Source organism: Microtus oregoni, unplaced genomic scaffold (assembly GCF_018167655.1).
Source record: "Microtus oregoni isolate MIOR12 unplaced genomic scaffold, Mior012 000015F_ref0000493, whole genome shotgun sequence".
Classification (NCBI taxonomy): domain Eukaryota; kingdom Metazoa; phylum Chordata; class Mammalia; order Rodentia; family Cricetidae; genus Microtus; species Microtus oregoni.
In genome coordinates this window covers 31446752-31460071 of record NW_024543074.1, presented here as the reverse complement: position 1 = coordinate 31460071, position 13320 = coordinate 31446752, and the positions used below count along the sequence as shown (strand labels likewise).

The window sequence follows — 13320 nt, the reverse complement described above, 5'->3', positions numbered from 1 at the left end:
ATAGAGGGGAGGCCCAAAGAAGGCGTGGTCTCCTAAACTCATGGCGGCGTTGGTGCGGGCTAGCTGTATGGGGATGCGACCGCAGTGTCGCCAGCTCTGGCGTCTGTTCCCTCACGGCCATGGGCTTTGGGGTCCGGTGGGAAGTCCGTGGCCCCGAGAGGCGCGCTGCTGCCTGGGGATCCGGGCTTTCAGCGCCGCGCCGCCACCGCCGGGGGCCAAAGGGCCAGAGACCAAGGGCGGCCAAGCCGGGTCACGCCGCATGAAGCCCGGGGTGAGTGTTTACGTGGAGCCTTTCGGACTCACCGCTCTCTGCAGCCCGGTATCTCTGCATCCGGCTGGGTCACAACCTCAGAACTCCCTGGCGTGCCCTGAAAGGGCCATGGAGTCACTTTGCTTCCTGGTCCGCCGGTAGTCCTAGCCTTGGCAGAACTGGTTGCTAGTCAGCCCGTAGTCCCTGCCTCGAAAGAACTTGAGAAATTTACTCACCCTCCGCGCCATCACAGCCCGGAATTTTGCTTCAGGAAAAAAAAAATCAATTCTAGGTTTTAAGGATCTCAACTTTGTCATGATTCAAAATTCAGAGCACTTTTATAATCTCACTGAATTGAATTCCCCCTTCAATGCTTCATTGTGTAAGTTGAAATTGAAGCAAAAATGTGGGCCTCTGTTGCGTTTGGGTATTCCTCTTCTTTCTTTTTTCCTCTTCTGTTCCTTTTTATCTTCCTCTCGTTCTCGTTGTATCTCAAATTCAGAGCCTCTGCCTTGCTCGTGCTAGTAAGAAATGTGGACTTGGGGAGCGGGGCAAATCTTAGGCACAGGTGGCAAACATTTTAGGTTTTAAAGAGTACAGTAGCAGCTTGAGCCAGTAGTAATCAGTTACGGGCTCTGCGCTGTTTGTTGAGACCAGGTCTTTCGTATCTCAAGTTGGCGCGTAGAACTTGCTATTTCGCCAAGAATGCCTTTGAGCTTGATCCTCCTGCCTTCCCCTCCCAGCGTGCTAAGATTACAGGTGTGCATCACCACACCCGGTTTTATGCAGTGCCTGGCATGGAACCCAGGGCTTTGGTACTTGCCAAACGAGCACTCCGGCCAGTTAATTGAGCTCCATCTTCAACCCTTACTTTGTTTTTAAATTAGCTTGGGTAACTAACTGGAAACGAGTGCTTTTGTAGTAGATATAACTGTATTCACAGAAATTTTCAGGATGTATCCCAAATTAGCCTAACACATTCAACGTGTGTGATAATGGTTTGTGTGCATATGCGTGCTCTGAAAACTTTGTAATAGGTAAAGCATGGTTAAAGGTTTGCATCTTACTTGTTTATTTGGTTGAACTCTCTGCCCCAGTAGCCCGTTTCTTGGAAGTCTTTAGCGTTGACTTTTGCCATTGGAGGATCTTTATTGGCTGGAATGAAGTACTTCAAGAAAGAAAAGATCGAACGTAAGTAGTCATTCTTTTGGACCATTGGTTTTTTTGTTTCGTCTTTGAACTTTTTATTTTGTTTATTTATACTTGTGTGTATATGAGTTCAGGTGCAAGCATGCCATGGCAGAAGCCAGAAGACAGCTTTTGGGAGTTGGTTCTAGTGTATTCTTTTTTTCTTTCCAAGACAAGGTTTCTCTGTATAACAGCCCTAGCTGTCCTGGAATTAGTTCTGTAGACCAGGCCGACCTCAAACTCAGAAATCTGCTTGTCTCTGCCTCCTGAGTGCCGGGATTAAAGGCATGCATCACCACTGCCTGGCTAGTGTCTTCTTTACTTCATGGTGGGTTCCTGAAGTCAGGGTATTTATTTATTTATTTATTTAAGATTTCTGTCTCTTCCCCGCCACCGCCTCCCATTTCCCTCCCCCTCCCCCAGTCAAGTCCCCCTCCCTCGTCAGCCCAAAGAGCAATCAGGGTTCCCTGCCCTGTGGGGAGTCCAAGGACCACCCACCTCCATACAGGTCTAGTAAGGTGAGCATCCAAACTGCCTAGGCTCCCACAAAGCCAGTACGTGCAGTAGGATCAAAAACCCATTGCCATTGTTCTTGCGTTCTCAGTAGTCCTCATTGTCCGCTATGTTCAGCAAGTCCGGTTTTATCCCAGGCTTTTTCAGACCCAGGCCAGCTGGCCTTGGTGAGTTCCCAATAGAACATCCCCATTGTCTCAGTGTGTGGGTGCACCGTCAGGTTTTTATATCAAACACTTTTATCTACTGAGCTGTTGCCCTGCCCTGTTTTTAATTTTTTTTAATTTAAAAATGATTTTAGATTTACTAATTTAGAATGTTGTGAAGATGGCAAAGAAAAGTCTCCAAATACCTTTCATCCACCCTCTCCCATTGTTGACATTTTATATGGTCGTGGACAACTAGGAAATTAAAGTTGATAGAATTAATTAACCGGACTGCGGCATTTAATTAGTTTTGCATATTTTTCCGTCGTTGTCTTTAACTTTTCAAGGATGGAATCCAAAATGACGCTGCTTTATCGTTGAAAATACAACTGTAAATAGGTTGGATGTGGGCAGTTGGAAGTCCCGAGAGTGGGTACAAAGATGACTGAGATGCCCAGCGGTTGGAATGCAGTTGACAAGGAGACAGACCCAGAAACCAAAGCTTTCACTGGATGGCGTTCTTCCAGGCTGGAGGGCAGGGCAGGGTATGTGAGGGCCTTTGACATTGGGATCTGAGAAGACTTCCTAGAGGTCAGGCATGGAGAGTAGGTACTGCAGACCAGTACGGTACTGCAGACCAGTACGGTACTGCAGACCAGTACGGTACTGCAGACCAGGGCGGCAGCAGTGGACAGGAACAGGCTGCCTGTGATGGAGGGAAAGCCAGGAACTACTAGGAAATGCCGTCTCGAAATGTTGACAGGATTAAAAGAAAATAAACTTTATATTTTACTGGATATTCTAAGACTTTAAGATTTGGTTTAAAAATTTGGATAAACATTGTTTAAATGAGTTATTTAGAGTTTCTTGATGCTGTTAATACAGAGAAATGTTAGAATATGGGAGTGAGAATGCACAGGCGTTAGAATTTTAGCAGTTGGCCTGTGAACATACATCACCTTGGGAATTTTCCTGATTGCCCTAATTGACTTTGGGAAACCCAGCCTGAAAGTGGCAGGCAGCCCCATTTCCTGGTTTGGGGCCCTGTACTTTGTAAGAATAGAGAAAGCTAGCTAAACTATGCGTGCATAGTTTCTCTCCCTCTCCTCTAGACTGTGGATGTGGTATGACTAGCTGCTGCGCGGGCCTCCCACTCGGACTTCCCCACACATGGGTTATTACCAGGAATTGTTAGATAAACCCTTTCTCATCCGAGTTTCTTTTGTTTTGCTTTGTATTTTTGTTTTTGAGTCAGGGTCCCACTGTGTAGCCCTGACTATTCTGGAACTCGCTCTTATAGACGAGGATGGCCTCCATCTCACAGAGACCCTGTGCCTCTGAGTGCTGGGATTAAAGGCAGGCACCAGCACCTCCCGGCCCTGAGTTTGTTTTTAACAGACTATTTTATCACAGTGTCAGAAATGAAACCGGAAACAAGAGCTTGCTGTTCACACAGGACCTGTTTTCAGTCATCCTTGGCTTTTCCTTCTGCCACCTGCTCTCCTTGAACTTTATTTGTTTCAGCTTATTTCAGCATTTCTCAACAACAAAAACAACTTTTTCTTTTCGTTGGAGAATTCCTGTATATGGAAACCATCAAGTTATACCAGTACGTCTGATTGTCTTAATACTACAGAGATCATTCCAGTTTTTTCCCGCCCATTGTTCCGGCTTTCCATTAGTAACACTTATTCCTGTTTATTTGCTTTGTTATTTAATTTTCTATATAAAACTAAGGTCCCATCAACATTCCCTTTCCGTTGAGGCTGCCTCTAACACCCAGCCCTCACCCCCACGCTGAACAGCTTAGTGCTGGGTTGTTCTAGGAGAACACTTTTTACCACTCATTTCAGTGCTTACCGTGTGTTACAGCATTTACTTTTCTTATTTTATGCTTGTTTTTCTGACAGTATTTTTGTTAGTGTCTTGAAAGCTGATATATTTATTTTCTACTTCCCACTCCACCCACATACTGTTACTAGTATTATGCTAACTCTGTCAGATGTTTCTGTGACTCTGGTTACAGTGACTTGTTTGGTGTATCTCTTTAAGAGCTGGAGAAGCAGCGGCATCGCAGCATTGGAAAGCCTTTACTAGGGGGACCGTTTTCCCTCGTAACTCATGATGGCGAGCCCAAGACTGACAAGGACTACCTGGGCCAGTGGGTATTGATTTATTTTGGCTTCACTCATTGCCCTGATATCTGTCCAGAAGAACTAGAAAAAATGATTCAAGTTGTAGATGAAATAGGTAAGAGCACAGCCCTAACCGCACTATTGAACGGTGCTGTTTCTCACCTCCTGGAGGGTGTCAGACAGGGTATTGTAACTGTTTGGTCCATGTTCAGCTAGATGGTGTGATTCCAGGACCCTACTCTACCTGAGGAGGCTTGTTTGGGTGCCTAGTGTTGGGTCACTTCAAAATGTCGTTGTGCCTCTATCTCCTTTTACTGAAGCATTCTCATTGTGCTTCCCCAGTGACATTGATAGTTATTAGATTAGGAAATCTGGAGTGGCAGGTTATGTTTTATTTGTGTCAATTAAAAGCAATTAGAAGGAAGCATACCTCTTTAAATTGTTTTGGTGTATTCAGTCTTTATTGATAACCTTGTCCCTGAGCTACGGTAGGAAAAACTGCAGGGATTGGATTGCATTAGGAAGTGAGATGGCTAAGATGTAATCTGGGGTAGCAGCAGTTATGTATCAGTAGAGGTGTTTGGTGGAACGGCTGGCTGGCTCCATCACAGACAGAAACTCCTCCTCCTCCACTCCAGATAGTCTAATCTGTCCCATGCTCCCCTTACATTTTGCTGCTGCACCACTGTCTCTAGTGTTGCTAGGTCTCTCTCTCTCTCTCCCTCCCTCCCTCCCTCCCTTCCCCCCCTCCCTCCCTCCCTCCCTCCCTCCCTCCCTCCCTCTTTCCCTTATGGTGACTATTGGACTAATTGAAACTTTCTTTCAGACAGTATTCCGTCCCTGCCGAATTTAACTCCACTTTTCATCACCATTGACCCAGAAAGGGACACAAAAGAAGCCATCTCAGCTTATGTGAAAGGTGTGTTTTGCTGATCATTTACACAGACTTATTTAATAGTTTGCAGTAGCAAACCATCTAAATAGACAGGTAGTGTTAGCAACCATTTTAGCTACATAGGGATAGCCTGTCTCAAAATTCTCCAAAAACAACAAAAAAGGTTTTTTTCATACAGTTTGTTTTGATCATGTTTTCCACTCAACTACTCTCAGGTTTTCCCACCCATCCAACAGGCAAAAAACCAAGAAGACAAAAAGTGCTCATAAAATGAGACAAAAGCTCACAAAAGGATCATGGAGTCCTTTTTGTGTTGGGCACCAACTACTCCTGAGCATGGGGCCTGTCCTAGAGCAGTTGATAGTCCCATTAACACCTCACTGGAGAACCCTGAGTTTCCTTTTCCCAACCATCATCAGTTGCAGGTAGCTTCTTGACTGGGGGTAGAACTTGTGTCCACTTTCCCTTCTCAGCTCACATTTTGTCCAGTTTGAGCATGTGCAGGACTTGTGCATGCTGTCACAGTGTCTGAGTTCATATGTGCATCAGGCCTATTTCCTTGGAGTCCTCCATCCCTTCTGCCTCCTACAGTCTTTCCATCTCTTCCATGTGGATCCTGAGCCTTGAGGGGAGTGGGGTTGATGAAGACATCCCATTTCAGACTGAGTCCTCCCCAGCTGTCTCCTATTGCTGTGAAGACACCATGACCACAGCAACTCTTATAAAGGAAAACGCTTAATTTGGGTGGCTTACATTTTCAGAGATATAATCCATTGTCATCGTGATGTGACAGGACAACATGCAGACAGGCGGGGTGCTGCAGCAGGAGACACTGGGTGCTATCATGAACGTATGTGAGACCTCAAAGCCCACCTCCCATAGTGACATACTTTCTCCAATAAGATCATACTGCTCCATCAAGGCCACACCTAATAGTGCCACTCTCTTGGGGACCAAAATCTTTCAGACCACTACACAAGCCTCTCACACCCACTGAGCCATCTTACCAGCCTCTTGAACTAAGTATCTTTCCATCTGATGCAGTGAAAAGCCTGAAGTACTTCAGGAATCCTCACTTACAAGTGTTTGTAACTAAATTAACTTAAAACATAGTCTAAGTAACTAGAATATGTTTCCTCTAGATCTTTATTGTAGTCACTGAAGATCCAACATCTATCATGGGAGAATTTTCATTTCTTCTCTGGGTCTGTTTTTCTTTAAATTATGTAGAAATGTTTGGTGACTGAGGAACAAAGTGGCACCAAAGCTGCTTTACAATGTTTTTATTCATTAGGGTTTTTATTTATGTATCTTTATTTTAAATAAAGATGGTTATATTTCTTGTCTTTCATTTTCACTGTCTTTCTTATTTTTATATCTAGAATTTTCTCCCAAATTGGTTGGTTTGACTGGTACAAAAGAAGAGATTGATGGAGTGGCTAGAGCATACAGGGTCTATTACAGCCCTGGCCCTAAGGATGAAGATGAGGACTACATAGTAAGTAAATGCTCAGCTTTCAGCTCCTTGCCTGCCCTCAGGTCCCAGGTTCTCACACACTTTACATGTTGACTGGCTTCTGAGATAAAGGAAAACCTGCAGGGCAGAAGAGATGGCTCAGTGATTAAGAGCACTTCCAAAGAGCCTGCTTCAGTTCCCAGTACCCACATTGTGGCTTGTAGTTGACTATCAGTCCAGTTCCAAGGGATCCAATGTCTGGACTCCACAGGCATTAGGCACACACATGATTACACATACATACATGTAGGCAAACACTCAAATACATAAAACAAAAATCACTTAAAAATGAAGCTGAGGCTACCATAAATTATTTGAAAATCTAGTAGCACACGTTTTTGAAAGGTGGATGTTTATTGCTTAATTTATATTCATTCCATAGCTTGTCTGACTTCCCTAGTTACATACAATTATAAAAGCAAATACTCGGGCATCATGTTGGATTCAGAAGAGCATCAGTGGCATCAGTGGTCTTCAGTTTTAGTTCATCGGCATCTGCATTGGTTCGCCCTGGGTCCTTGATGAAGTAGAAGGCAAGTGCTCCTTTTTAGAAGCAGTGTAATCCCCAGGGAGTCTTTTATTTCATTGAAAAGCAAGAGGAAAAATAAAGAGTCTTCAAATAACAGACTATCTACAAGTTTTAATATCTGTGACATTAGTTCAGCTTGGGGTTTAATAATGAGAGATGGGATCTGCCCAGTTTACCTTTGTGGTTCTTTAAGTAAGGACCTGTTTCCTTGTTAATCAGTGTTGTCTGGGAAGTCTTGAGAGACTGAGCCCATTTCCGATTGGTTGTTTAATGGTGTGCAAAGGACTGACTTTTCTTGTCTATTAGGTTCTTGTTTCTCAGCGCATTCAGAGTTGACATGGTGCTATAGTATTGTTACTGATTTTTTTTCCACTTGTCTCTGGGTTTTCTATAATGTTAGTTGAGTAAAGTGATTAATTATAAATTTCATTTTATGTGTAAAACTGATAGGGAGGCTGACCCTGAGTCACTGATTTACCAGTATCCTGAGGCTGTCCCTACAGCAACATGCATAGGGTCTCCACTATAGTTTGTGCCTTTTCTCGCGTGAATGTGTGTGAAAGTGTGTGTGTGTGTGTACATGCTGACTATGATGCTGATAAACAAGCTTCCAGAATCTGCCAGTCTCTGCTCCCCTGTACTGCACTGTTGTAATAGGAGCGGCAGGCTGCGTCCCCGGCACCTGGCCGCCTGCACGGCTAGCTTTACCCGAAATAATTACACGGAAACTGTATTCTTTTAAACACTGCCTGACCCATTAGTTTCAGTTTCTTATTGGCTAGCTCTTACATATCGATCTAACCCATTTCTATTAATCTGTGTAGCCCACGAGCTGGCTTACCAGGAATGATCTTAACCTGCGTCTGTCTGGAGTGGGAGAATCATGGCGACTCCTTGACTCAGCTTCTTTCTCCCAGCATTCTGTTCTGTTTACTCCGCCTACCTACGGGTTGGCCTATCAAATGGGTCTAGGCAGTTTCTTTATTAATAAGAAATCAGTCCCACATCACTGCACATACAGATGTCTGTGGCCATAGTTGACTTTTACCTGGATGCAGGCGATTCTCGCTCTTCTTGCTTTCACAGTAAGCGCTGGCACACACGGCCATCCCTTCAGCCCCTCTCTAGCCCTTTTGAGCCTGTAGCATCTTTTGTGCCCATATAGCCTATGGCCAAAATAAAACAGACTTTTGACCACAATGCCTCAGTTAAGCCCAACATGGCACCATATTTTTCAAGCCTAAGGTCTTATAGCATTGAAGAAACTTGGGATTTGTGAGGGGAAAGGACAAGAAAAAAAGTGAGTTTTTCCTGAAGCCCTACGTTTGCAGAAAGCGTAGTCAGGCTCCTCTGCAGCCTTGTCTTGCTGCCCCTGCAGTGTGAGAAGTGGAAAAGTGTGCAAGTGTCAAAGAGGAAGCCCCACGGGGTGAAGGACTTGTCAGACTTCCCCTTCACACAGTTGTGACTGGTGAAGGACTTGTCAGACTTCCCTGTCACACAGAGTGACTGGTTTGTTCAGGGGTGAAGGACTTGTCAGACTTCCCTGTCACACAGTTAGAGTGACTGGTTTGTTCAGGGGTGAAGGACTTGTCAGAATTTCCCCTTCACACAGAGTGACTGGTTTGGTTCACCTGAGAGGGGCTAATCTTCCAGCCATAAACAAATTTTGTTAAATTCTATTATAGACCTGAAGTTAAAAAACTTCAAGTAAACACAATGGCTGGTTTTATTTGTAGCATTTGAGTTCAACCAGACCTGGTGAGTTTGAGGTCAGTCTGATCTACATAGCAAGTTTCAGGCCAACTAGGGCCACATAAGTGAGACCCTGTCTCAAAAATAAAAGCAAGTGAAACATTCCATTTAAATGGCAAGTATTTCACTGAAGCCAAAGCTGTTCTTATCTGCAGGAATGGGGTTAGGCAGCTAGCCTGTGTGGTCCCACAATGCTGTCAACTACCCCTTCACAATTTTCTGATTTTTTTTTCCCCTTGATTGCATAGTCTACCTCCATCAGGTGCCCTTTACATAGTAAAAATTGCCATTCCTTGTTATCTGTGGGTCTGCAGCCATGCACTGCCTGGAGCCAGTGAGTTCATCACAATAAAGCACATGTTAGGCCTTGAAATCTGTACTTGTGATTCAGGTAATCTGAAGCATAGTTGTTATTTTTGTCTTAAAGGATAAAGTACACATACATAGCTTTTATGGAGACTTCCTTGACCTTCTAGGGTGTATCCTAGACTGCATACTGGCCTGCTGGTCTGACTGAACTCCGCGACTTTATTGCTGTGCATTTATTTGCTAAATCAGCCAACAGGGGGAGCTGGAGACACTTCCAAGGTTCTTAGAGTTTTTCTTTAGTGTGACTCCGTGTCTTAAGGCTGTAGATAGATGGAAATATGTTAGGGTTTAAGGACCAGTGGGGGCAGCGCTTAAAGATTATCCTTGGTGTAACAGGATGATATTTTCATGATTTCCGACAGTGGGGAGAGAAGTAGAATCTGTAGACTGTGGATATAAATTGAGCATGCCAGATAGGATTCACCACAAGGCCAAATTTGCACAATACTATATGCATAATTATTATAGACATAATGCCACATTATTGTATATAAATGTTAGAAATAGTTCAGGACAAGTACAAATGGCTTTTTAAATTTAAGCTAAGACAAATTCATAAGAAAAAAGTGGGATTGTTTAGTGGTACATCTTTTTAAAATCCTGTTAGTTTGGCTGTGATTGGGAAGTTTGAACACCTGTTGTTAGAGTTGTTGGTGTGAGTTCCAAACAAGAGGTGTTTCCGTGCACTGTAGATAGGATGCATCTGGTGGGCCCTCTTCAGGGCAGTGCGGAAGGGTGTAAAAGCTGCTTTCACCAACTTGGGTGCTACTTGGAAATTAGCTCACAGGTGAATCTTACAGCATTGTTGGGAAAGACCAAGGACTGAAACCCGAGTCAACTATTTTTGAAGAGTTACTTTATCTGTCCTGATGTAGAAGAGTGGTTTCTGTGTTGCCTGACAGGAGGCTGTCAAGAAATGTCAGTTGTGTGGCCGTGGTGGTGGTGCTGGGTATGGACATAGCAAATGGAGAGGATTTCTTTGCAAATATAGCAGTAACTAGTGACAGCGGTTCCCTGCTGGAAGAGCCAGAGGACATGGGGAATCCAGAATGGAAGACTAGTGTGCATGCACTACTCTTTTAGGCGATAAAAATGTATATTAAAATAGCTGTTGAAATGACAGCGAGGGGTGGGGCGGTAGCTCAGGGGGTAACAGTGCCTATTGTGTAAGCATGGGATGAGATCACAGTCCCAGAAGCCACATTTAAAACCAGGCATGGTCATGCCCTCCTGAAACTCCAGCACTATTGGGGCGGTAACATTGTAGTGGCTCGATGCTTCAGGTTTAGTGAGAGCCCTTATTCCAAGGGAATGAGACTGAGAGTGACAAAAGAGGCCACCCAACATGGCCCCCTGGCCTCTGCATCTGTGTGGGTGTACATACTCACCCTACATGTACATAAGCACCACACACACATTGAGGAAGTAAGGATAGGAAATTGCTGGGTTTGTATTTCTGTACTACAGACTGCTAAAAGAAGTCCAACATACTGAATTCTGTTCTTTAAGGAGAAAAGTGCATAGAGAAAAAGGAAAGAGTATGTGGAGTATGTATATGTGTGTATGTGTGTGTGTGTGTATGAAATTTTCAAAAATTCTCTTAAAAAAGGAAACAGTGAAGGAAAGAGGAGTGTAAGCTTCAGAGAAAGGCTTGAGGGGACAGCCAGAGTTTTAGTACTGAATCCTCTGTCGGGCCTTGCCTGGCTCCTACTGTCAATTCTCCACATGAAGTCACCAGCTGTCTCAGCCCTTGGTGGCATTCTTTCCTGATGGCAGACAAGTGGCTCTTTCCATTTGCTATCTCCTTATGAATGTGTGTGTATAAAAAGGTAATAGCCTCATGGCCAGATAATGTGGGTTGGGGTATATTCTGGGGAGTTTCCATTTGGTATGTGTGATGGCATTCCTGTCTTTTCCTGTCTTGCTGAACAAGCCTGCAACAAATTCCAAGGACTTAGGATGCCATATCTACTCTTAAAATGAATAGTAAAAAGGAATGACCAGTCTCAACTTGAACTGGAACTGAGGCATTTAAAGAGCATAATCAGGAGAATTGATGATGGATTGAAGAGGCTCCTAGAGCAGCATTTGTGGGGTTTCCAAGCAGTCTGCTTCAGCTGCAAGCTCATAATAGCAAATGCAGATTTCCCAGGGGAGAAAAACATCTTCCAGTTTATGTTTGAATCACTAATATCTTGACTAAATCACTATTAGGATTTGCAAATTACATGCTTCAGCTAGTGGTTGGTTTTCTGGCTTCTCCATAAACCATGGCAAGCGGAGATTAGGCAGTAATGAGAGCCAGTTCTTCTTAAACATGAGGTTGGACACCCAGACTGTGTTCTGAACTACTCAGAGTAGTTCTGAGCCCTGCTCTGGCTTCCATGAATGAATGGAGAAGGGGTTAGATGAGATACCCTCAGAAGTGGAAGGTGTTTCAAAACAGCATCACTGTTTTACTACATAGGGTATTTATGAAGGCTGATAGAAGGTGAATTCTCTCAGAGAATGTTCTGATGAGTATATGAAAAATTGTACCAAAATATTCCTAAGCTGACTCACAACAGTGGCCATTGCTTATTTCTGGGACATGAGGTTTCAGGTAGTCCCTGGCTGTGAGTGTGTTGCAGTCAGCAAAGGCTCATTTGGTAGACAGTGCTTCTCTGAGCAGATGCTACAATGGTTAGTTAAGCACCGATCTTAATGTCTCTTACCCTGCAGCCTCTTTCTCTTCAGTAACATATCTCTTTCTCTCCTCTTTACAGGTTGATCATACAATAATAATGTACTTGGTGGGACCAGATGGAGAGTTTCTTGATTACTTTGGCCAAAACAAGAAGGCGGCAGAAATAGCTGGTTCGATTGCTGCACACATGAGGTCACACAAGAAGAGGTAGCTAGAGTGGAGTCACCAGACACAGGACTGCCTTGTTGAAGACTTGGTCTCCCAAAGGAGCCTCTACAACATGGCTTTCATATCCTGAGATCATCATTCTATTTAAGATGTTACCGTTGGGCTCACCAACTGAAGTCTGCCCCGTAGCTACCATAAGTCCAAAGGGCCATGGTAAGCAGAACAGGCCTCCCAGGGCCGTAGGAATGGCCCTTGCAGCAGCACTGATACCCCAACAGCATCTGGGACCTTGCTCGGACAAATTGTGGGGCCAGATTCTACAGCAGCGTATAATTTCCACAGTGCTCTTGGTTTTTCAACTTGTGTGCTCGATGGTTGATAGTCAAGATAGACTTCAGGTCATCTTTATACTTGAGCGCAGAGTTCGGTCTTCCTTGGAGAGGAGTGTAGCTGTCAGGTTTGCATTTCGTTCCCTCAGCCACTGCTGCCTGGACGACTGAATGAGAAAACTTCTGTGTGGACGTAACCGTTGGCTCAATTCTTGCTTTTGTTATTTAAAAAACTAAATGATTTGGCTGGTTTTCAGTGATAGACCAAATGGAAATGAGGATATTAATTATGACTGGTCTAGTTTTTTTCATATACCAGATTATACAGCATATAAAATAAAGATGTAATCAATTTAGCAGCTTAGAAACGTGTCACTTGGCTTCTGTGGAGAGTGGGTGCCTAGTGCACCCATGTTTGGGGCAGAGGCTGCAGGCTGAAATGGGTGGGTAGGTTAGTGCTTGTTAAATGCAGGCTCCCAGACTTGGAGCTCACCTCTTGTCTGGGTGACATACAGACACCTGGGTTTCCTGGGGACAGACGACTGACAGGCTAATGATACGAGTCCACACCTAGACCATGTGCCTCATGGAGAAACAGCATAACCAAGGGTTGTCAGCAGCTATTCCAGAAAATGCTGTTGGCCTGAGCATGGTGTCAAACACCTTTAATCCCAGCACTCAGGGCTGAGGCAGAGGCAGGTGGTTCTCTATGAGTTTGAGGCCAGCCGGGATACCCAGTGAAACTTTGTCTCCAGAAAAAGAAAAGAAGAAAGACCATGCTAGTTGAGTAATGGTGCATCTTGCCTTTGTTCTGAATTAAACTGCCCTAATACCTGGGTTTGGC

The 13320-nt window shown here is 44.3% G+C and overlaps 1 protein-coding gene across 1 annotated transcript; it reads left to right on the top strand.

Moving 5' to 3' along the window:
• Positions 1 to 19: 19 nt before the first annotated feature.
• LOC121457130 (protein SCO1 homolog, mitochondrial) lies at positions 20 to 12840 on the top strand. The gene is made up of 6 exons (XM_041665818.1): positions 20 to 271; positions 1351 to 1441; positions 4150 to 4347; positions 5059 to 5151; positions 6510 to 6625; positions 12059 to 12840. Exons 1-6 carry the CDS (start codon positions 41 to 43, stop codon positions 12188 to 12190), a joined length of 861 nt encoding a protein of 286 aa, XP_041521752.1. The 5' UTR covers positions 20 to 40; the 3' UTR covers positions 12191 to 12840.
• The last annotated feature ends 480 nt before the right edge of the window (positions 12841 to 13320 follow it).